Genomic DNA, 24,469 nt, shown 5'->3' on the forward strand with positions numbered 1-24,469 from the left:
CATTCGGTTGGAGATGACGACGAAGCAAGGGGTGAGTACTCAGGGAGAATGGGGAATAGTTAGGAGATAAAGGAGTTTATTCAGGCCAAGGAGGAGGTTCCATGATCGAATTCAAGTTTGATGCAGCCAAGACTTCAGCACCTGAGGGTTTATATAGGCCAACAGGTCGAGAGACGCATCGCTTCATCTCCAAATATTAATTTTGAGCGCGGCCACAATATGAGCCACGGGCGCCCAAGCGACGCGCGGTCATCAAGGCTATGTCTTTTCAGCAAGCCCACACAAACAAAGAGGTGGTCATCGGTGCACTGTTTATCTGCTAGATTTTTTTAGTGCATGGGGTATAATTGAAAAGATGAAACAACAACCCTTCTGTGCTCATGGCAGAGAATCTTTTCACCATTATGCAAAAAATCCGCTACAACAGTTCAAATTCCGAGCCTGGCCAATGATGAGTTCTATCTCCCTCATAACTTTGCAAAAACAGGATGATTCATTACAGACCGAATGGAAAATCTACCCGGATGGAATACCATCTTGAAGACTTTCTTGGAGACTCGGAGGCGTTTGGAATTCTGAGTAGAAGTATCAGAAAATCTACTTTGATAGAACACCTCCTCGAGAACTCTCCTGGGGACTCAGAGACGTTTAGAATCCCGATGAAAAGATCGAATAGCCCAAGAGGGGGTGTGAATTGGGGTTTAATTAAAACTACTCTCTATCGAATTATAAAATAAGTAGCAATTTTATCCTAGATGAAAGATAATGCAAATACATAAACAAGCGAAAGGAAGGTAATTAAACAAGCAAGCTAGAACACAAAGTAAATTGCAGAATTGAAGGCTTGCAAGAATGTAAATGCTTAAAGTAAATACGGGAAAGTAAAGAGATGGCCAAAAAGACACTGATTTTTTCTCAAGGAATCGAGAAGTTAGCACTCCCCCTAGTCCTCGTTGGAGCATCCACTAAGGATATAGCTCTCCTTGAGCCACTAATACTCAAGTACTCCCTCATGATTGTCACTTCTCTATTTCTGAATTAGCGGGCATCAAACCATGTACATTACTCTTCTCGAGGCTCCAACAAGAACTTCAAGAGCTCACCAAGACACCTTCATTCACCAAAGACCGGCTACTTGTTGCCAACCACTAAGAGTAACAAGCCAATAGCTTCACTTGACCAAGATCAAGCCTAGACTACAGCTAGATGCACACTTGCTACTCTCTATGCACTAATGATGTATTTAATCTTCACTTAAGAACTTTGCAAATCACGCTAGTGCATTATCTTGCTAGTTGTTAACACATACAGTGTATAAACTCCTCTGGGTTTGCAAGAGTGCTTAATGAGACAAAATGAGGGGGTATTTATAGCCTAGACGTCCAAATCTAGCTATTGCCCAACCACCCATGTTTCCTGTGAACACTGGATGATCCGATATTCACCATCTCACATACACCAGACCATCCGGTGTGCACAATTTTCAAAGGTCACACACTGCCAGCTGTCATTAGCCACTATTGTTGAGAAATGCTCTAGCGCTTTTGTTGTCCAGACACCGAACCATCCGGCAAGTAGCATCTCCACTTTACCGAACGTAATTCTCCTAGAAAATGCTTCAGTGCTTCAACTCATTTAACACTGGACCATCTAGTGTATTTAACTCCATCTTCTAAGAATTCGCACAAGTCCTATAAAATACTTTGGTGTTCTCTTCACTCTAACACCGGACCATCCAGTGTTGACTTGTTCTTTACATAGCCAAAAATGCTTCGGTAAGAGTAACTTGTTGATCGCTAGACCATTCAGTGTACTTATCATCTCTTTGACCTGAGCCAAGAATGCTCTGGTGAGTTTAACTCATTGAACACTAGACCATCCGGTGAAAATAATTTTTTTCGAGATCGTTTAATTCAAACTTTCTTGAGCTCTAACTTCTCGACATCTCAACCATGAGCTTCTCTGAGCTACCTAGTGCTAGAATCACAAGTGTGTATCTAACCATGTCTCGACTCAACTATGTCAAACTACTACTCTTAGCTCCTCTTTATAATACGGTCAGAAGACTAATAAAAGAGACATATAGTATTCTAAGTGTCTTTCGTATCCTTGTGGCACTTAGAACTAAAAGATCCTTAATCCTAATGCTCATATCCTTTGATCGTCCATAGAGTCAACTTAAAGACCAAGAATACCCAATCATCATTGTGAACTAATTTTTTTATACCCTTCAAACCAAATTTGTTAGTCACAATGACACAATTATCATTAATCATTAAAACACTTACCACTTATCTAGGGGCCTAAATGCTACACCCGAGTATAAAATCAAAAACCTGGTTACAAACTTCACACTAACCGAGGACCCAAGTTCCTCAATGACATGGTCAGACAAAAAATTTAATATGTTGAAACCTTATTTCACGTACTGATAGGAGGCTTGACGATAAATAATGGATATGTATCATATCCAGGCACCTTAAGGTTCCTAGCAATTCTCGGAGCATATCTTTATATTTAGGAAGGGAATCGTTGGATTAAAAAATCCACCCATAGATACCTAATGCATCTTGTAACTGAGAATGTTTATCTGCAAGAATAGGAAGGAGGAGTCCAAATGACGTATGACACCCTCATATATATTCGGAACCAAGAGGACCTACGGAAGAGGAGAATACAAGACCATAGAAGTTGAACCAGAGCAACACAAGTCAAGACAAGCCAACAAAAACCGAGCAAGAAAATCACCGACTAAGTTTAGATCCATCTAAACTAGCTACACTTGTAATAAGTTCAGATTAATACAAGGCAAACAACACGTATGATAATTATTTTCAGAGAGGTTTAAACCTGTCTAAAAACTTATATGTTCTCTTATGATTTATCTACTTTAAATATCCTCTATTTTTTAAGAAGGTCGTTAGATCGACGGTTCCAATCGTCGATATGTCCATTTCCTAATCAAAACAAATCTTCAGTCTACACGTGTCAGGTGACTCATCCATAAATCCATTCATTCAAATTTTCTGACGTCGCAAGTGGTGGAGGCCTGAATTTTCAAGCTATACCTACACATTCGAGATCTCTAAAATTTTGGAATTGTTAACGAGCTTCGGTACTCCAACGGGCGTGATTTCTCCAGTTCAAACAGTTCTTTACTATCCCCTGATCTCCCATATGACGGGAGCAGGGGTATCGCATGCCAGTTTGCCAGCTTGTTCTTGTTCTTTTGGTTTTGGCCTTGTCCGGTGAACCAGAAATTCAGAAGGCGTCACGTTAATCTATTCGATGGCATACGAGCATCACTCAATCGATAGTCAAGGGAGCGCTCTTCTCCGGGTGAAATATTCTTTGCTTTTGCTCTAGGGGACGGCTGGACGCGCATCGGCAGGCACATACCATGATACCAACGAGAACAGCACGCAGCCGCTTTTGGCAGGCAGCCATGCAGGGGGAGAGAGAGAGAGAGAGAGAGAGAGAGAGAGAGAGAGAGGGTAGCGAGATGCCCAGGCCAGAGAGAGGGACGGCGGAGCCGCGGAGGTAAAGTATCATTCCTGCTCGTGCCGTAATAACCTTTCTTTATTCCCTGTCTTCGGATGCTTATCAACGTCCGTGCCTCCGTGGTGTAGCAATTTACACTAGTCCTGCAGGGAGCATCTCTGCTGTGCCTTGATACCTAAATAAAGCCACTGAAACAGCCGTCTACGGATGGACCACGTCTTGGCTAAATAAAGCCATTGAAACACTTCCAATGGACAGTCACCAGCAGGACAACACAGAGCACATAGTCTTGCCTTTTAGTGTATGAGTTTAATTATCTGCGCTTTAAAATGGACGGATTGAGCTTTCTCCCTGTTAAGGAGGTTGATGTTTTTCTTACCTTGGCTGTGCTTCTCATGGCTTTATCTAAGGAAACATGGCAGTGTTTCATTCACCCTTTTTTTCCCTCAAAGACGTTCAGCTAGCTGAACCACGCGTCTTTGTGTCAAGAAGTGTTACGGTGGCAAACAAAAGGAAAGAACAGACAAGCTAGGAAGGACGAGTGCATCACACATGTATCATGTATGCAGTGTAACTTTCATGTCTAATCTGGAACATCAGTGCACCAATGAATTGACCAACCATGACTTGGCAAGCTAATGGGTTGACACAGCTTCGCAGACACGTACTGCCGTTTAAGGGCAGGGCACTTTTCAGCACTCACATCATTAGGTGCAACTGCCGAACTGCATTCCTAAACGCTCTGATCATCTGATGGTTGGGAGGTCACATATCATTCCAAACAAGGACGTTCTTTGCCTCTTCCTACAGGCTACAAGCTAGCGCAACGTCTCAAGCAAATCATTCCTAGTAAAACTAAAGCACGAATTCAATAGATAACAAGAAACTGACACATGCATCCGAAAGCTAAACTATATCCTGGATAAAGAGGAAGGATGCGATCAGAATTAGATAGGGAGACCGGTAGGATTGAGCTTTCCATGGCGCATCTCTCATTTTCGACGGGCAACCAACCGAAGGGCACGAGACGTTGGATGTTGCAAGACGGCAAACCCCCATTAAAAATGGTGGCTCGCTCGTTAGCTGCTGCCGTCGCTGATGAGAATCTCATCGTTCCCGCAATTCAAATAATCTCTTGAATTTGAATCATTTGTCATTTGTAACATCGATCGGCAGGTATTTAAAAATGTTTTGCTTGCGTATCATTGTCCACACGGAATTCAAATGATGATGGGGCTGGTGGAAGGCAGCATCACTGATAATTGTCTTAGGGTCTGTTTGGCAGAGCTTCTCCTGATTCAAATTCTCTAAAAAAAATTGATTCTCTGAGGAAGTGATTCTGTGGCTGAAAGTGATTCTTAATGATTCTCTAGGATAAACTCTATGAATCAGGAGAATCAGCGTGGTCAGCTCCTCAGGAGAAGTTACTTTTTTCAGCTCCTCAGCTTCTAGTTCATTTCAGTGAATCAGGAGAAGTGATTTACTCAGGGAGCTAAAGCCAAATTCTGCCGTTTGGCAGAGCTCCTCTAGATTCAGCTCAGAAGCTGAATCTAGAGCTCTGCCAAACGGGCCCTTAGGATCGGGACTGAAGAAATTTTTGCTTCAACGACAAAAACGGTGTGATCACGCACGTTCAAGTATGTGCAGATTATTGGAACACGACGGGGCAGATCGGCGACGGATACAGCCTTTTCTCTCTTATCATAACTTCAAATTTTGCTACACTGCAAGATATTGAATTAATTCTTTTTGCGTCTGTATTTTTGTGAGAACAATGATTCAGAGAAGTGTTATACAGGTTCTAGGCCCAAGCTGAAAAAGGCCTGTCCAACGCAACATGACACAGGCCGCAGGCGTATGGGATTGCTTTTCTCTTTAGGTACTGAGTGAAAAAAAATGGCTTGTCTACTTTTTACTGCACGGGCCTATACATGACTACCAAAGAAGAGGCAAGGCAAGCAAAGCATACGAAAATACGGGATAAAAGCAGGGTCGAAATAGAGAATGATTAAAGACGGTCGAGGGGTATGTGCAATGACTCGAGTTCATCATGCATGGGTGCCCTTGACAAAATGATACGATGGGGCATAATTATGCGTTTGCATGTCCCCGCTCCTTATATCTCACCTTCTCAACACATTTTAAGAGCCTCCAGGACTCTTCACATGGTCGAAGGATTGGGATGGAATTTTTTTTGAAACCATTATTATTATTTTTTAAACCATGGATGGAACATTTTATATCCTCAGAAAAAAATAGCATGCTCTTCTCTTGAACCTGCCATACCAAACTCATAAGGCTCGGCATCTGTTTGTACTAGAACAGAATCATCTCTGTAGGCAACTATTAGACCGGAGAGAATAGCAGGCTAGCACTAAGCGTGTCTGTCCTTTTTGCCCTGATGGAGACCGAACATCCACGAAAGCGGGCTCGAAGCTGCATGATGCAGGAAGCCTATGATCGAGTAGCACAAAAGTACTCCACTAAAACTTGCCACTGTTTGCGCTCTGAAAAGGCCGGCACGGCCTCTCTGTCCGCATCTGCGTGGCCGCGTCCTGCCAAACGGTGCGCGCCGCTGCGTGCCAGCCGTGAATCGGAAGGCAGCCGCCGCGGGCGCACGGCTCGAGGACCGTGCCGCCGCCCCTGTGCCGCGCGGGGCGGCCACGGCTCGCTCGCTTGTTTGCGCGGTTGCGCTCGTCCGCCCGGCGAGTTCGGCACCCGCTGCTGCTGTTGCCCTCCTGCTTCGCGCGTTGGTGCCTCGGCCTTGTTGGTTAGCGCGTGCCACCGGCCCCGGCCATGAAGCGAGGGGGCGCTGATGGGATCCAGCCCGTTTCGAGCGGTGAGTTCAGCATCGAAGGCCTGTTTAGAGCTTGTATGGGCTGTGGAAAGCCCCCCGCGCGCGCCGATTTCGTGTTGGGTTGAGGTGGGAGGACCGAGAATGGGAGCATTTTCCATGGCCGCGCGGCAAAAGGAGCCTCTCGTTAGAAATGTTAGGCCCGAAGTAACCTCAGCGGGCGGGAGAGGTTGGCAATTGCGATTTTTTTTTTTTACATTTTTTAACATAAATATTTTAAAAAATATACTCTAGATAAAAAGATTTACTGGAATATGCATCTATTGCCTTTTCAAAAGATTGCAACCCTTTCAGAAGGCAAAAAACATACAACGATGACACGAGCAGCCCTTACCGCCCTCTCATAGGACGGTTAGACTGTCACCACCCTAACTGCTCCCTGAGAGGGCGGTTAGGCCGACACCACCCTTTCACTTATATGTACCGTGGTATACTTTTCACTCTCTGAGGGAGCGGTTAGCCCAGTTTATTTTTTATAAAAATAACAAAAATTCTACAATTTATTTAAGATAAAAATAATAAAAATTCTAGAAAATATTTAAGTGAAGATAGAATAAATACATGTAAGTGAAATGATAAAATCACATTAAATGTAAGATAGAATATGTATATGAGATGGGTACATGTAATTTAAGCATTACTAATGGCATGTAGGCTACATCTAAGATACATACACGCCTTAGGTAATAGATTAAAAATGAGAAAACCACATTGAAATCAACAAGTACAACAATTAGTAGCATAAATATTACAGACGAAATAGCCTTTGAATTTGTATGTGCCTGTGAGGAACCGTCCAAATAGTATTCTAATTAATCATCAGGAGGATCATTGTTCATAACCACAACCTCGACGATTAACCAGAATACCATTCCGGTAGTCCCGGCACGTGTTTTGTGCCCAGGATCGGAACACATGCCTTCCAACTCAAATATCACAACACAGTTTAATAGAGAGCAAGTAATTAAGCTGTATTACAATACTTAAACATGTAACTGCTTCCACAATTTACAACAAAAGAGGAACAACAACAACTACGCAGCGGAAGATAAACCTATACAACAAAAGAGTATGGAGCCGGATACCCTTAGGCTCCATACCAAAAGCGCTGGAGTTCGGAGTAGAAGGTGCTACTCCTGCCTGCCACCCTGATCGGCAGGCACAAAGTAGCCGAACACTGCATCTTCCTCGCCAACTTGCGAACCTGAAAGCAACTTAAGGGCAGCACCCTTAGTACGAAGGTACTAGCAAGTCTTACACAGTATGAGTATATATATTCTCGACTCCAAGGATCATGCATTTAAAGCTGTAGCAAGGATTAAGACATGTTTAAGTTCATTAAGCGGTAAGCAACCTAGATTCTAGGTGTAAGCAGCTGACTTAACCAACCACCGACTCAAACCCTGCCAACCAACTGATCAGAACAGATATATGAACAACAAGTGTATAAAAGTAAACCATTCCCACCAAACCACCGACCACATACCGACCAAACTACCCCAAACCAACCATGCCACAACCCACATCGAAACTCTACGACCAAAACATGGTCGCTCGGTGGAGATAAGCGATAGCAATGCTCATGACCGAGAGCGCGGCAGTTCGAACTGATTATACACCCTGCAGGGGATACTCCTGGACCCACACGACACAGGGACCATACGGCTTGTGCCACCCGCTAAGATGCACACAAGGGGGTACCCGTGACAACCTTTTTCAACCAGGCCCAACCATGTGGATCAACCATAGCTCGGCGCGGCGATATTAGAACTACTCCCCGAGCAAACTAATACCGCTAAAAGCCCGAACTCAAACCGGACTCACACCGTCTATGACGAGGCCCATATGACCACGTCTGCGAAGGTAATCAGCTCGCCTACCATTATATCAGCATGTGGTGGGTAAGGTAAGTGCTAAAACCGACTACACCGACGGTAGGTGCTTAACCGGTGCAAGAGGTCTACGGTGTCCGGGTTCCCTCCCCGAACTGCCTGAGGACTCCTCGTGAGCAGATGACACCTCTAACACCGCCCACACCTCGTCTCAACTCACCACTCACCAAACCGACTCATCATCAACACAACCACAAGTGTGAACAAGTAATAAGCCCTAGGCTCGCGACAACGGTGGACGCCGTCGTCGACTTCTACCGGAAAGCCTAAGTACCACTAAGCATAGCGAACTAAAATTAGACCGCGACGACACCACTAGGCTCCAATGGAATAACACATGACACGTGACCGAAATGGGAGAATGCATAGGCATAGGTTCTACCCAACTCGGTACCCGACACATGCAATGTATACATAAGCGTAGATAACATATTAAATTTTCAAGTAGACACGGTGCAATATGAACGATGCTTGCCTTGCTGCCCTAGCTGCTGCTCACAGCTACCCGAGTCACGATCACCACTGCGGAAACCTCCGGGGATAGCCTCGTTCGCCTCGTTCGCCGGGTCGAAGTTCCCTAAAAGAATCACGCGTGCAATGCAATGAATATGAATGTTATGAAATGAAGGATGCTCCATAGAATGCGATAACAGTGCAAATCATCGGGGCACGAGTCCTAAAGCATCGAAGCTTTTTTCTTAAATCGGATTACTGCTAAACGTTTGAACACTTCTAGGATTAATTAAGCTTAACCCTACATAGAATTGTAACAGCACCTAACATGTGGGTGATTATTTTTGCTGGACAGGGAGTATTAAAACAAGAATAAGAAAATTGGACTCATCAATTTTGGAAATACCAAACTTTAACTATGAATTATCAAAGCCTAGACACATCTCATTAATTCAATAATTCACAGCACACATTTCATGGTCACTGGTATTTTTAATGGATAGATCATTTCATAACAAAACCAACAAAATTGGTTTCATGAATTTTGGAGCTCTACACAATTTCCTATGCATTTTTCAGGGTTTTAGCCGATTTATCAACTCAACAGATATTCATTTCACAATTTCCGATTTTCTCTAATATTAAAATGGGCCCACGCCTTTTTCTACCGGCACCGACCTAGCCCAAGCCACTGACCGTGGGCCTAGCTCCCTTGACCGAAGTCAAAATCAGCCCACAGCCGCTGCGCGCGCGCAACTGGCGGACGACCGGCGGCCCTGGTGGTGGCTGCCGGCGGCGAGCGGCAGCCTGAACGGCTCGGCCGAGGGCGGAAACAGCACTAGCGCGAGCACACGGTTACGATGGGGGCACACGTCGACGCCGGCGACGGTCGGAGCACGGCGAGCGGCGGCGCACAGCGGAACGGGCACGGCGACGGCTCGGTTAAGATCGCCGGCGGCTAGACGGCGGCGTAATAAGCCTGGCCGAGCACACCTACGCGTTCTACGTGAGCACGTGGAACTAACGGCGTGCTTCCCGGCCGACAAGCTCGGCGGCGGCACGGCTGGCGGCATGCGCGGGGAGGCGGCGGCGGTTCAACCATTGCGGACGCACACGCCGGCGACGGGACGGAGGGAAAACGACGCACGCATAAGGTGTACAGGAGCATGGGGACGCTCACCGTGCAGCGGGTTGGGCCAGAGAAGTGAGGACGCGGCGGACCGACGGAGGACTGCGGAGCTCGGTTGCCGCCGTTGGGGAAGAACGCGCGGACGGCTCCAATCCGTGCGGAAAACGGCCGGGGAACGAGGAGAAACGGCGGAGGAGCTTGGGGCACTCCTCCCTGCGGCTCCACTGGGATCGGGCTCGACGGAAACCGTCAGTGGCGCGGCGATTCTTGCCGACGGCTGGTGCTGTGCAGTTTGTTCTGCTCGTGCGCCTCCCGCGTGAGAGAGCGAGCAGAGGGAGAGGAAGGGAGAGAGACAGGCGAGAGGGCAGGGGGGAAAGATAAGGCGCCTGGGCTGGGATCTTTTGGCCGGCAATTGCGGCTTGGCCACCGACGTCAACAAAGGCAGCGCCGCTGGCTCTGTGAGAGGAGACGGCAGAGAGAGTAGAGAAACCGGAGGGGGGGATGACATGCGGGCCCGATGAACAGTAACCGGCCAGCAAAATATCCCCACTACTTTAGCCATCTATTTGAATGCCTTCCCAAGGTCCAAAATTGGTAAAACAAATTTTGTTTGAAACTAAAATTCATAAAGAACCTATTTGAACTTGTTTGATCCAGAATGCTTGAACAAAATTTGAATAAAAATTGTTCAAAGATGCTATCTTTTCCAACTTGTGATAATTTTTATGCCTTCTAAACATTTCCCAAAAATTTGGGAAAATTCATTTATATTCTCCTCCTTGCATCTACTAATTTCTAAAATTGTCACCAGCTCTATGTTCCATGGAAGTTTGGGAGATGATTTACAATGCATCAATTAAACCTGGTTTAACCAAATTCGGTTTAATCCACATTGCAAGTCTATACTGCTCAAAACAAAACAATTGATGCTAATGATGCTCATTAGCACTTAATTATATGTTTAGAAACTCTGGGCCGTGACAGTGCCTTATCTCCCGATCCATCCAATGGTAATCGTATTATAGGGATTTTGGTCTACGTGGTACCGGTGTATACGTAAAATAATCAAAGTTAGAATCCCAGTTATCTACCCCGTCGTTAGAGAATTCGCAATGTTGTGGAGTTCTCTGAGGAGTAAGCATGAAGTCATCATCATTGGAACTAACCCATTCAGTTGTGGCGGAAGTGGTAAAAGCACGTCCTCTTGTGATGGTTGTCGAATGACCACCTCTTTCACGGCGGCTTGAACCACCATCTCTTTCACAACGGCGTGGAAGTCTCAAATGACCACCTCTGCATCTCCAGTTATGTCCGGGTAGGCAGCAGTCGTTGAAGACCAGATGCAGCCCTAAAAAGTTCTCAATAGGTTTGTTTAGCACTTTGTTCATTTTCTCCTCCTTGAACACATCGACACCTTTTGTCTGTGTCTCTTTCATAGTCTGTAGGGCTATCATTGAGAATTTAGATGTTCGCGAGAAATATCTACTTGAGAAGCCAACCATGGTGTGGTATTAGGTATCAGATGCTAGTGGTGTTTCGAAAAACTGCGATGTCATGACCTTCTCGTTGCCTCGGTCTCCCATTTTATAAGTAGGGACCGATAGTTTACATACCAAGTGTAGGTATGTAATTTAGAGATAGTGCATGCATTGGATGCCTTCCTGCAGCGAGCGATCACTAGACTCTGAGTAGTTGGCAGCGAGCGGTTTCGTCAATCTGAAAAGCTGATAGCGAGGGGTTGCGTCTCCCTAAAAAGGTGGCAGCAAGAGGTGACGTCATTCTAAGAAGCTGGTAGCATGCGGTCACATAGGATTAAGAAATGCACATGGTAAGTAGTAACGTCTGAACATGTAACACATAGAAAGTAGACATGTACGAATATGTAAGACTATATGTGTCTTATATGCTCTTCATCACGTAGCTGACGAAGGCAGATGATCGAAGGGAGATAGGAAAATAGAGCAGATGACTAGTTTGTGAATCGAAGATGCATCATGAAACAAACATCAAAGTTAAAAGGAAAAGATAAAATCCTACTGCTATCTCTCCCACTTCCGTCTATTGTTCTCACCATCATGGTCTCGTCGCCGCTACCGCTGGTTCGCCCTCACGTGACCCCTAGAGTAGGTCAGGTTGTTTGGTGGAACAACCTTCCTGGTAGGTCTCATAGCGATCATAGGTGTCATTGCTACATCGATAGTGGAGCACTGAGCAACTGGGACCACATGATGATGTCGTAGTTCGGTGTGCCCTTGAAGAAGTCCCTCACGATGTCAAACACGGGGTCTGACCCAGGGTCATCCTCTTGACTCAGGTATGACGACTACGATCTTGCCGCCGTCATCCATGCATAACCACTCGAGGTGTCTACGAACGGATGAATTTATTAGATACGGTAAATGTGAAAACAAATATATTAGTAAAAATGCAATGTTGTACCTGTATGGTACGTAGGGGCAGCTGTAGACGATCATGCCTGATTGCCGAAGTAAGGTGCGAATGGTGGAGGTGCAGATGCAGACGTCCCGGCTTCATCACCGTAGTAACCTGCGAATGGATGATTATATTAGATTAGAACTCAGGCACGTAGGTGGGTGCGTCGTCCTTCTGCTGAACAGCGCCGAACCATGCGAGCATGACGTTGATCCAGTCTGTATCCACATCGACGACTCTAACGGCAGCTCTGGCACAAGGCAATCCTAACAGGTAGGCTACGTCCTACAACGTCAGAGCCATCTCACCGCAGGGGAGGTGGAAAGTGTGAGTCTCAGGCCTCCACCGGTCGCATTTGCCTCAGAGTTCTCTATCGCTCGGGCCTCCACCAAACGACACAGCAGTAAGGGTCCAATTGCTACCAACCTATATCATTTGGAATATTATGTGAATGTAGAACATGCAACAAATAAATGATCAGAACTATACGCAGGTAACTCGCAACATCCCGGTGCTTCCAACGATCGTTGATCGTAAGTAGCTCCCCGGGGCCACGTGGTTGAAAAACTCCTAACTCGGTCTGTCAAACGGCAGACAAGAAGCTGCGTTGCTTCTTATCCATTGCAGGGTTAAGAAGCTCAGGGGTCGATGAGTGTGACATATCTGCATTGAAAACAAATATAAATAGTTTGTACCATATATATACACTTAGTTACATGAACAAGGTATACCATGCAGGTACCCACAGTTACATGAATAGATTACATATGCACATAGTTACGTGAATAGCATATACCATACAAGTACACATGGTTACATTAATAGATTACAACATATAGATACACAATCATATACAAATGTAAGGTCCAAATACAATGTACATAGGTTAGGCTAAAATCTCACAAATATAGCATCCAGATATGATAAACACATTCACAATTGACCGTTGTCATGATCCCATCTACACACCAGGTGCATTTCTCAGACAGTTCTTGTATGTGTGACTAGTTTCATTGCACTTGCTGCATCGCTTCACCCTTGGACCTGCCTCGGATTCATCTATATCATTTCGAATCCATCGAGTTTGTCGACGTCCCGGTGTGTACTTCATCTTCTCAAAGTCTGGCCCATAGGTTCGTGAGGGACCTAGATCACTTATGAACGTAACAACAATTCTGTAGCCATAAAGCTCCTGGTTCCATGTGTTCAATATCTGATCTTCTATAAATTAGCGGCAAACATATTGTTGGGGTAGCATATTGGACTCCCCACATGCAGCTGTGACATGTGTGCATGGACTGTATAGCAATTGTGGCTTCTGGCACGAATAGATACATATTCTATTCCTAAGCACACACTCTTGCACATGGTGCTCACGCCTGCCACCCCTACGACCATTATCCCAGCATAAGACATTGAACCTGTGCTCTGCAGTTCCCTCCTGATTTGCGCGGTGCATATGTGCCTTCTTTGTGGCCTTCTCCATGTACTCACATAGCATTGATCATGCAACATACGGTTATCTGCCATTGCCTTAGAAGCAGCTGTGTAGCGATCAATGAAATATCTACAGGTTCCATGTAGAATACCTTTAACAATTCCAACAAGAGGGAGGGACCTCATACCCCGCATAACCCAGTTGTAGACCTCAGCAAGATTAGTTGTCATTATCCCATACCTTGGCCCTCTAGTGTCATACATCAAGGCCCATTTCTCTCTTGGCTCATTTCGTATCCACTGCGATAAGTTCCTAACAAATAACCCTGACCTCCTTACTATCTGGGTAGTATCTGTTGGGATAGGTCCAAGAGCAATCGACTCATCACTGGTGTCTGCTACCTCAACTGACTGCTTCGTGGTTAGTTTGTCTAGCCTTACCCATAGTGCGTTGAACTTTCTCTGGTAGTTTTAGCTGCATAATTTCTTAAAAAGATTCATCAAAGGCTTATTTTTTAATTGTCTATAAAAGTTTGCACCCATATTCCTCATGCACCACCTGGTCTTCAAGTCGGGCCACTTTGTTGTTACACATCGTCAAACACTGCCATATTGCATATCCAGCAAAGCCTGCAACAGCCCTGCATGTCTATCATGAATCAAGCATACATCAGTCCAGTCCAGAACAATAACATACTTCACTCGCTCAAGGAACCAATACCAGCTATCTCCGTTCTCGCTCTCCACAAAGGCAAACCCCGGTGGCATGACTTGGGTGTTCCCGGCTACCCTAATTGCAGATAATATATGTTCTTTATACTTCCCAGTGTGGAGCATCCCGTCCAAGCAAATGATGGGTCGACAGTGCCTAAATGCCTATATGGTTGCCACAAATGCAAAAAAAGAACGTTGCAATACTCACATTCCAGACACTTCACTCGAGAGGTAATGCATAATGTCAAAGTAACTTCTAAGGTTTCTCGCATATATTGTGGCTAGTTGACATGGTAAGTTGTCATATGGTGCTTCGTATGACCCAAACATCATCTCAATAGCCTTATGTCTCCCTTCATGCCTTGGCGTAGCTTATTGTGTACTAGAAAATTTCCTCAATAGCACAGATTATTGATCATGGCTCATACTTTAGGTTGCTCACAATCTCTCCGTGCATAGCATTGGTAACAAAAGCAGATGACAGGTTATAGTGGAAGAACTCTATTTCCTCAATGTTACAGTTATACTCCCTAACTATTGAGCCCGCCACGGACAATCAGGCACCAAACACTTGACGTCGTACTCCCTTTTGCTTGACTTCACAACCTTGAGTTGCCTCCGAAGAGATAGCGACCAATATTTCACTGCATCAATAACATCCTCCTTATTAGGATACATAGCACCCTGGGACACCTCATTCTCATGATATTCCCACGGTATCCGATGACCCTCATTGACCACTAGCTTTGAAAAGTCCTGATTCCTCCACTCTGTAGGAACAGGAGCACTTTCCTCCTCGTCGGATGAATCCTCATCGACAATGGCTTCCTCGAGCTCCTTATCCTCCCTCTCCATCTTTTCAATTATGTTAAAGATGTGCTCCCCCTTATCGGATACAACCCTCGGTTGCATCTCCTACACATCCCCAACGTCCTGCTCGTCTCCCAAAGTTATTGAGTTTGCTTCATCCACCAATACCTAACTTGTTCCTGCTACTGCTTCCCCACATTTATCTCTGTTGGATCCTTCTGATGTGCCTCAACTAGTAGCATAAGAGGGAGACCATGTTCACATGTTATATCTACGTACTGCCTCCAAGTAGCTGTCGCATTAATTGGGACGAGCTCCCCGACATACCCCTAAGTAGCACGACTTAGCACAGCTCTCAGCTTAAGCTTATGGTGCTTGAGATCCAGTTGAAAATTGCGCATCAGACACTTGCACGCGCCCACTGTGGTCCTCTCATTGGCTCTACTAAGTCCATTCATGACATTATAAAATCCCGAGAGATTTACACCGCTAGGACCATAACCAATCGGACCTTCATCATAATATATCTGAAAACATAGCTTATCAAACATACCTGGAATCCAAAAATATGTCCAACATTAATACCGGAACCCTATATTTCTAATTATCGAAGCTCTGGCAAAATTACCGGAACTGATGATCATCTAATAATACGTTTAGTTCACTACAATCAATATTGCTCCTAAGCAAACTAACCAATTTAAACTAATTAAACCCATCTACTTAATAATTTATAATTATCTATAATTATTACCTACGTCACTATTTTGTAAAGTCTAGATAATCAAAATTATCGTACTCTAAATACAATTATGCATCTGATGGTTATCCTACTATGTTAAAATAGATCTTTACAATATACTACAAAAGACAGAAAAACCTTATTTTAATGTAACTACTGTTATATCGCTAAACCCTAAATCTAGTAATATTTTAATTACTAATAAAAATGAAAGTCTAGAAAAACTACCGAAAACCGAGATCTAAAACGTCATCGAGCTCCTAATCCTTCCTCTCCTCTCCTCCCCCTCTCTTTCTTTTTTTTCTGGATTAAAATGATCATTTTAATTGAATTTCAATCTTTTTATAGAGGCTAACCGGGGGGCGAGCGCGCGGGCTAACCACACCCTGAGAGAGCGGCAGTGCCTAACTGCCCTCTCATGGGGCAGTAAGGGGCGGTGACACTAGAGGTGGGGTCTAACCGCCCTCTCAGGGGCGGTAAGGGTGGCGTGGGCCTAACCACCCTATGAGAGTGCGGTAAACATGCTTACCGTCCTTTAAAAAAGTTGTAACTCTTTAAGATATATTTTTGTAAATATTTATATTAAAAATACAGACTTTTAAGAGTGTTAGACGTCTATTCCCATAAATATTTCCATTCAAGATATATTTATTTATATTGAAAAATGTAAAAAAAAAAAATCAGCAATTGCTTTGGTAGTGGCACTGGGCGGCCTGTGTTGGATGGCAAGCTCGCCGTTTGGGGTGCTGGACTGTTGGTGTTGGCTGGCACATACGAGTATGACCTTTTGGGAAAAGATGAGCCCAGTGGGAAAACAATGAGCCCAAAAGTGTGCGGATGCATAGATGCGTAGGGATGAAAAACGGACGGCGTTTGATCCGTTTTCTACAATTTTTTTTTGACTATTTTTGAATTTTTCAGGATTTACGTGGAAATGGGATGAAAACGATTTTGCTATTTTTGCAATCGTATTTTTTAATCAGTAATTTTCTGTTTTTCAATTGAGATCAAACTTCACAAATCACAATATACCCTTGATTCCAAGTCCAGCCGACCAGCCCAAATACCACTCATATCTCAAACTTCATCCAGACCCTAGTGGTACAGTCTCTGTTGGTTGCCGACCTGTCGATGTCGTAAAAGCTCCTGTGCCTGTGCCGCCTCCAACCTTAGTATTTGTGTGGTTGTGTGTTGCGTTGAGTACTTGAGTTACGACATGATGGCTGTTACTACGTGGTCTATCTATGTATAGTATAAATTAATTATGTGCTGTGTAACCTACTCTTGAAGGAAACTTGGAATTTCCAATGCCATAGCTGCAACAGAAGGGCAGGACTACATTTGCTGGTCTTATCACAAGCAGGCCTGCATGCAAGGTTCGACACAACGGCGGTGATATCTATGACGAACCCTAGAGAGGATTCAATCATGAAGGAGAAGAAGAGATAGATGATCACGGGAAAAAGAGGGATTCCACAGGAAACATTCCCGGTTTTCGGTCTTTCTGCATTCAGTTCATCGTCAGAGTTCTCAGTTCATCCATGACTCCTATTTAACAGCAAAGCATTCCTGTGTAACATTCCCGCGCACGCGACGGCCCAGCCCACTGGACAACGCACACACCCGACCCTCATACTGTCCAGGCCCAGCAAGATCTTGACAATCTCCCCCACTTAAGGAGCGGCTTGACCTCAAGCCGACAATGAAGCAGACCTCTACGGCGAGCTCCCTTGATCCACCCATATCGTCATGTTGCCCAGTAATCCGCGCCATTTGACTAGCACCTGAGGAATAGTAAGCTTCCCTCGTTTGATGACTTTACGATCCAAAACAGCTTCTGGAACATGAGTAGCTTGCAAAATAGCAATGGCTAGAGGTGGAGCTGAACTTACAGTGATGTTAGAGCTGACAACACGTTTGAGGAGAGATACATGAACAACTGGATGGATTTGAGTGCCTGGTGGTAACTGGAGTTTGTATGCCACAGCTGCAACTTTAGAGATAACCTTGTAAGGACCATAGCATCGAAATGCCAACTTCTGATTGGAGCGGTTGGCCACAGAGGTTTGGATATATGGTTGAAGTTTCAGGTAAACCATGTCACCCTCTTCAAATGAACGTTCAGTTCTACGGTGATTAGCTTGTTGTTTCATCCTATGTTGAGCCCGAGACAGTTGTTGTTGAAGGAGCTGTTGCATGACTTCTCTTTCCTTGAGCCAGGAAGACAGATCAGGCACATTGCAATCAAAGATTTGCAACAGTCCAAAATCTCTGGGTTTCCTGCCATATATGACCTCAAAAGGTGTGGAAGCCAAAGCAGAATGATAAGAAGTGTTATACCAATATTCGGCAAGATGAAGCCAATGAGACCAATTCTTAGGACAATCATGTATTGAACACCTTAAGTAAGCTTCAAGACATTGATTAACCCTCTCGGTTTGGCCATCCGTTTGAGGGTGATAAGAGGAACTCATTTGGAGTTGTATATTGGCTAACCTGAATAGTTCTTGCCAAAGTGTGCTTGTGAAGATTCTATCTCGGTCATGTCTTTGGTGAATGGATCAGTGGCATAGCTTTGAACAATAGTGTCTAGCCAGGAAGGTTTGCACATAGACAATGCTACCACTTCAAAATCTGCAGTGAGAGGTTTTCTTGAAAGAGCATCAGCAACTTTGTTGTATTGGCCTTGCTTGTACTGACTATGATAATGCAGACCCATCAGTTTTGTTAGAGCTCTTTGTTGGATAGGAGTGTAGACTCATTTTTCTGATAAATGAATGAGGCTTTTATGATCAGTTCTTATGAGGAATTTAGCATGTTGTAAGTAAGCCCTCCAATGATCAATTGCTAAAAGTATTGCCAAACATTCTTTCTCACAAGCTGCTAAACCTTGTTTTTTTTGCACTGAGAGATTTGCTCAAATAAGCTATGGGGTGACCATCTTGCATCAAAACAGCCCCAATCCCCTTATCACTAGCATCTGTTTCCATCACAAACTGTTTAGTGAAATTAGGCAAAGCCAAAACTGGGGTTGTGGTCAGTCTACTCTTGAGTTCAGAAAATGCTTGAGCAGGAACTGGAGTCCACACAAATATAGAATTATTTTTAAGGAGATCAGTTTAAGGGTTTGCTAATCAAGCCATAATCCTTGACAAACTTCCTATAGTAGACATTCTGCCCAAGAAAACTTCTTAATTCCTTAATTGATTTTGGTGTAGGCCAAGACTGACTCTCTGCTATCTTATCTCCTGGAGAAACCCCTTGAGCTGAGATGATGTGACCCAGGTAAGAAACTTGCTGTTTTGCAAACATACACTTCTCCAGTTTTACCTTGAGACAATGAGCATCAAGAAGTTCAAATACTTGTCTAACATCTTGAACATGGGCTGATATGGTAGGTTTGTAAATGAGTATATCATCAATGAAAACCAAAGCACGTTTTCTGAGGAGGGGTCCTAAGATTTCATTCATAGCACATTGAAATGTTGCTGGAGCATTACACAAGCCAAAAGGTATCACTCTAAACTCAAAATGACCATGGTGAGTTTGAAAAGCTGTTTTCATTTCATCATTCTCTTGCAGCCGAAATTGATGATATCCTGCCCTAAGGTCCAACTTAGTGAACCACTTCGCACTAGCTAACTCATCCAAGAGTTCATCTACTATGGGAAGAGGAAATTGGTTTTTGATTGTAATGGCATTCAAATGCCTGTAATCAACACATAATCTCCATCCTTCATCTTTCTTCTTTACTAACAACACAGGAGAGGAGAAAGGACTAGTACTTGGTTTGGTAAGTCTTGCTTGGAGCATTTCTTTTACTTGATGTTCAATCTCAGTATTCTGTGTTGGATTGTGTCTATAGGATCTGATGTACATCGGTTGAGTACCTGGGATCAAGGGGATATGATGGTCCCATGATCTGTGTGGTGGTAAGGTCTGAGGATCCTCAAATAGACTGGAATACTGCTGAATCAATTGGTGGATTGGCTCTGGAATAGGGTCTTCAAATTGGGCACATGTGGAACATAATTGGACCACATGGTGAACTACATTCGTGTGTAATAATTTCTGTAAATCTGAAGAAGAGAGAAGAGAGCAGCTGTCCAACTTTGGTATCACACCATGCAAAGAGGTCAGAGCACCCTTATATTGGAAGGATACACGTTTCTTGTCCCATTCATGGACCATGGGACTATGAGTCTCCAACCAATCCATTCCCAAAACTATGTCATACCCTCCCAACTGTAAAATTCTGAAATTGGTCTGAAAGGAATGGCCCTGCACTCACCAATCACAATCTAGAATCAGTTGAGTGCAAGAGAGAGTCTCACCATTGGCCACTCTGATAGAAATTGGAGAGATCGGGATTTTGAGTCTTTGCAGTTGGTTGGCAATCTTGTCACTGATGAAACTATGTGTGCTACATGAGTCCAGAAGTAATAAGACTTCCTTATCATCAATAAATCCCCAAAGTCGAATGGAACGAGGACCTTCTATTCCATTTAGAGCTACCACCGAAATAACCATTAGAGATTCATCCAAGTCAGCTTCTAACTGATGATCGGTGGAGAGTGCTTCAGTGCCTTGCAATAGCTCCCAAAGCTCCTCTACAACATGTAACTGAACATTAGCCGCACATCGATGGCCTGGAATCCATTTCTCTCCACATTTGAAACATAACCCTCTCACCTTTCTGTATGCACGAAGGGTGGACAGCTTGTCATCAGGTGAGCGGTGATCTGTCGTTCGAACTCCCTCAACTCCTCTTTTATCTGACGCTGGTCCTTCAGAAGATGAGCATCCAGAAGCCAGAGAAGGAGAAAAACCCATATGCTTAACACTAGGTCTACTGTTGAAAGAGTGTTCAGAGTGACTGCGAGTAGTGACAAGGGCACCCTCCTGAATCGTTGCCAAAGAATAGGCAGTATCCAAGTCACGGGGACGATGCAAGATGATCATAGTGCGGATATCCTCTCTCAAACCATCAACAAAATGTGTTGTAAAGAAAATAGGGTCATATGATGGATTGTGAGAAAGAATCTGATGCATGAGCGGTTCAAATTGAGACATGTATTCAGCCACTGAGTTCACTTGCTTCAAATCAAAGAGAAGGCGAAGAAGCTCTTGATACTGATTGCAAACAAAGCGATCAATCAACCGTGTGCAGAAATCATTCCAAGATGAGAATTCTGACTGAGCTTGTAACCACAACACAGCTGGTCCTGTGAAATGGTACGTCGCCAACTTCACCCAGAAATCCACATGAATTGCATATACTGCATAATAATCTTCGCACTTCCGCTTCCAAAATTGGGGTGCCTCACCATCAAAACATGGGAAATCCAATTTCAGCATGTGATTACCGAATTGAGAGGAAGTACTAGAAATGGTAAGAGCAGGTGTTTGTGCAGACATCGGAATCCAGTGGGATTGGACGAATTTGAGATGCGTCGGCGTACCTGTGACCGGGGTTGGCAAGAGAGTCATGACCGATCTGTATGCCTGTCCCCGGTGCTCATGATCATGGCGGTGGCCATTAGGCCCGAGATGCAAGTGTGGTGTATGCATCCCTGAGAGCGATGTCATCGTTGAGTCAACGCTGGTGCCAACACCTCTGGTGGTGATGGAACCGTGGTGACCGGCGGTGGAGCGGTGGGGTGTTGTAGCTGGTGGACCTATTGTTGAAGATCAACGATGACATGTTTCAGATCCTCCACCTTGTTCTCCAACGGCTTCCACACCTCGACCAGCCGCTGGATGGCCTCCAACGATTGCTGGTGTTCGAGTCAATCAGCTTCCGCCTTATTCCTATCCTCGTTGTAATGCTTGAGGAAGTTCGCAAACTAATTCTCTTGCGCCATGATCTGCTGCTGATATCGTGATGTGTAGCGAGGCTTTGTGTATGGATTCTCGTCGGATGGCTTGGAGGTCGCTAGAACGCCCGATTCGACTCGAGCAATATGTCGAATGACTGGTGGTGAGAGGGGTGGTGGTGTGAATTGAGGATAAACCTGACTCTGATACCAGATGTGACGAACCCTAAAGAGGATTCGATCATGAAGGAGAAGAAGAGATAGCTGATCATGGGAAAAGAGGGATTTCACGGGAAACATTCCTGGTTTTCGATCTTTCTGCATTCAGTTCATCGTCAGAGGTCTCAGTTTGTTCACGACTCCTATTTAACAGCAAAGCATTCTGGCGATAATATCCCGCGCACGCGATGGCCCAGCCCACTAGACAACGCACACACCAGGCCCTCATACTGTCCAGGCCCAGCAAGGTCTTGACAATATCTTATCTAAATGTTGAGAAACAGACGCATGGGGCCGGATCTCGTAGGCGCCGGTTTGCCGTGGCGCCATGGACACCCATAGCTTAGATCACGCCATGGTAAGAGAGATGGCATTCAAGGTGAGAGATAGACATGGCCGGAAAAACAAATCATGTCCTAAAAAAAGATTCTCCTTGTCGTCTTTTACGGAGATTCGCCTCGTTAGTCGTTGGTTGTTAGAAGTTAGAACCACCTCGCGAGGTCAGATCGGACGCTCCGGCTCGATTTTGCCTATCGAAATCAGCGCCCAGGATAAACTCGCGATCATCATGGCAACAACCCGCTCCGTCGCTCCGACATCCGCTCCTTAAAACCCTAAACCAGCCGTCATTCTAGGGCAGCATGCAAGCCAGCAACAAACAATCGGAGCAAGCAAACGTCCGTAGGCCGGTGGGAAATGGACGGGCAAGCAGCGAGGAGACACGACGGTGAGCACGACACCCTCGCTCTGACCCTCGGATCCATCTACGCCGCCGCCTCAACAACGACTCGGCCCCCGGCCGAGCCGTCCGCCCCGGCAGCAAGCCACGGGACGCCGAGGACGGACGCCCGGCGCCGTTTCCGTGGGCGACGGAGCGGCCCGCGCAGCACGACACGCAGGAGAGCCTGCTGCGCCGGCCGCCGGGGCGTCACGTCCGTCGAGGGCGGGCGCGGTGCAAGCGCTGCGGCGCCAGGAAGGCCATCGCGTACGACCTGGAGTCCAAGTTCCGGGAGGTGCGCGACTTCGTCTCCGCGAACCGGCACGCCATGCACGACCGCGCGCTGGACGCGTGGATGTTCCCCGCGCTGCCGCACTGCGACGCGTGCGGGCACAAGGGCGTCGTGTCGCCGGAGATCGCCACCGAGAAGCGCGAGATCAACTGGCTGTTCCTGCTCCTGAGACAGATGCTCGGCTGCTGCACGCTGGAGCAGCTCAGGTACTTCTGCATGAACACCGGCAGAAACCGCAGTGGCGCCAAGAACAGGGTGCTCTACTACGCGTACATTGTGCTGTGCAGCCAGCGTGAGCCGTTCGATGGAACGGTGCGGGAACGGGAACCCGTCGTCCTGCAGGTCTAGATCGATCTATCAGTAGCGCCAGATAGATTTTGAGGGCGTCTGTCGTTTTTGTTGATCCTTGATCCTGTAGTTTCGATTGAAAAAGACGGATTCTGAGTAATCAAAGAATAATAGTGTTTGCTTCGTGAATGTTAGATGGTTAATGGTTATTCGTTGGTTTTACCAAAGACCGATTAAATTTCATGTTCTTCTAATGAGCATGTACTGTCTGATTATTTGTGTCACCAGTATTACCTACCGACATGTCTCTGTTCCTCTATTAGTCTTTGATATTACATATTTATTTATTTTTAGAATTTCATAGCCTCAGAGAGTTATTTAATATTTTGTAGCCTCGTAGAACTTGGATAGGTGAAGTTGTTCCCCGGTGACTCAACCACAATTACCGCCCTTCTAAGGGTTGGTTTCCAACTATTTTTCATATACGGCAACGTGATATCATGTGATGCAGAAGCTATAATTTTTATTCCAAAAGCTAGAATAATTGTATTATTCTGTAGTCTGAAAAGGATCTTTTCTATATGCCATTCGCTTGTGGCTTCCCAGCAGCTTGCTCACATCAGAGCAGGTCCGAGTTCCGACACATCTCGGGGAGAAAATGAATCCTCTACTTCCAATACTCAGTAACTGCACACGTAGAATCAATCTAATCTATAATAATTAAAAAAATCTAAAACACAAATAATAGAAGATTAGGTGTATTTTTAGTATATATGAAAAACAAATATTAAATTTTATGTATGAAAGGAAAATAATAGGAGATTAAATGTATTTTTTGAAAGAATAAACGAGATCTAATTTTACACGGTGGTTATTTGATCAGTTCGAGTGGACAGTGAAGATCGTCCAAATACGTCACAACTGGTGTATTATGATCTTGTTTGGCAGAGTTCAGTTCCGGGCTCCACATCAGATCTTGTGTTTATATATTAAGATAAAGTGATTCAAGTCTATATTTTTAAACTAAAATAAAAATATAATAACTTACTCAAATATTCTCAATATATCTACCATTTCAGCTCTGCAAATTTTTAGAGATACAAATATCTAGCTCTAAACAAACAGGACCTATATACGAGTATAGATTCCAAAACACTTAAGCTGTAGAGAC

General features: G+C 44.9%; 1 protein-coding gene across 1 annotated transcript in view; it reads left to right on the forward strand.

The window, feature by feature from the left end:
* Positions 1–23,358, forward strand: part of LOC133884736 (uncharacterized) — a 39,295-nt gene extending 15,937 nt beyond the window's left edge. Inside the window, exon 3 of the mRNA XM_062324279.1 lies at positions 22,737–23,358. Within this exon, the coding sequence (XP_062180263.1) occupies positions 22,737–23,358 (622 nt within the window). The remainder of the gene's footprint in view (positions 1–22,736) is intronic.
* The last annotated feature ends 1,111 nt before the right edge of the window (positions 23,359–24,469 follow it).

This window comes from Phragmites australis, chromosome 1 (assembly GCF_958298935.1).
Source record: "Phragmites australis chromosome 1, lpPhrAust1.1, whole genome shotgun sequence".
In the NCBI taxonomy this organism is placed as follows: Eukaryota; Viridiplantae; Streptophyta; class Magnoliopsida; order Poales; family Poaceae; genus Phragmites; species Phragmites australis.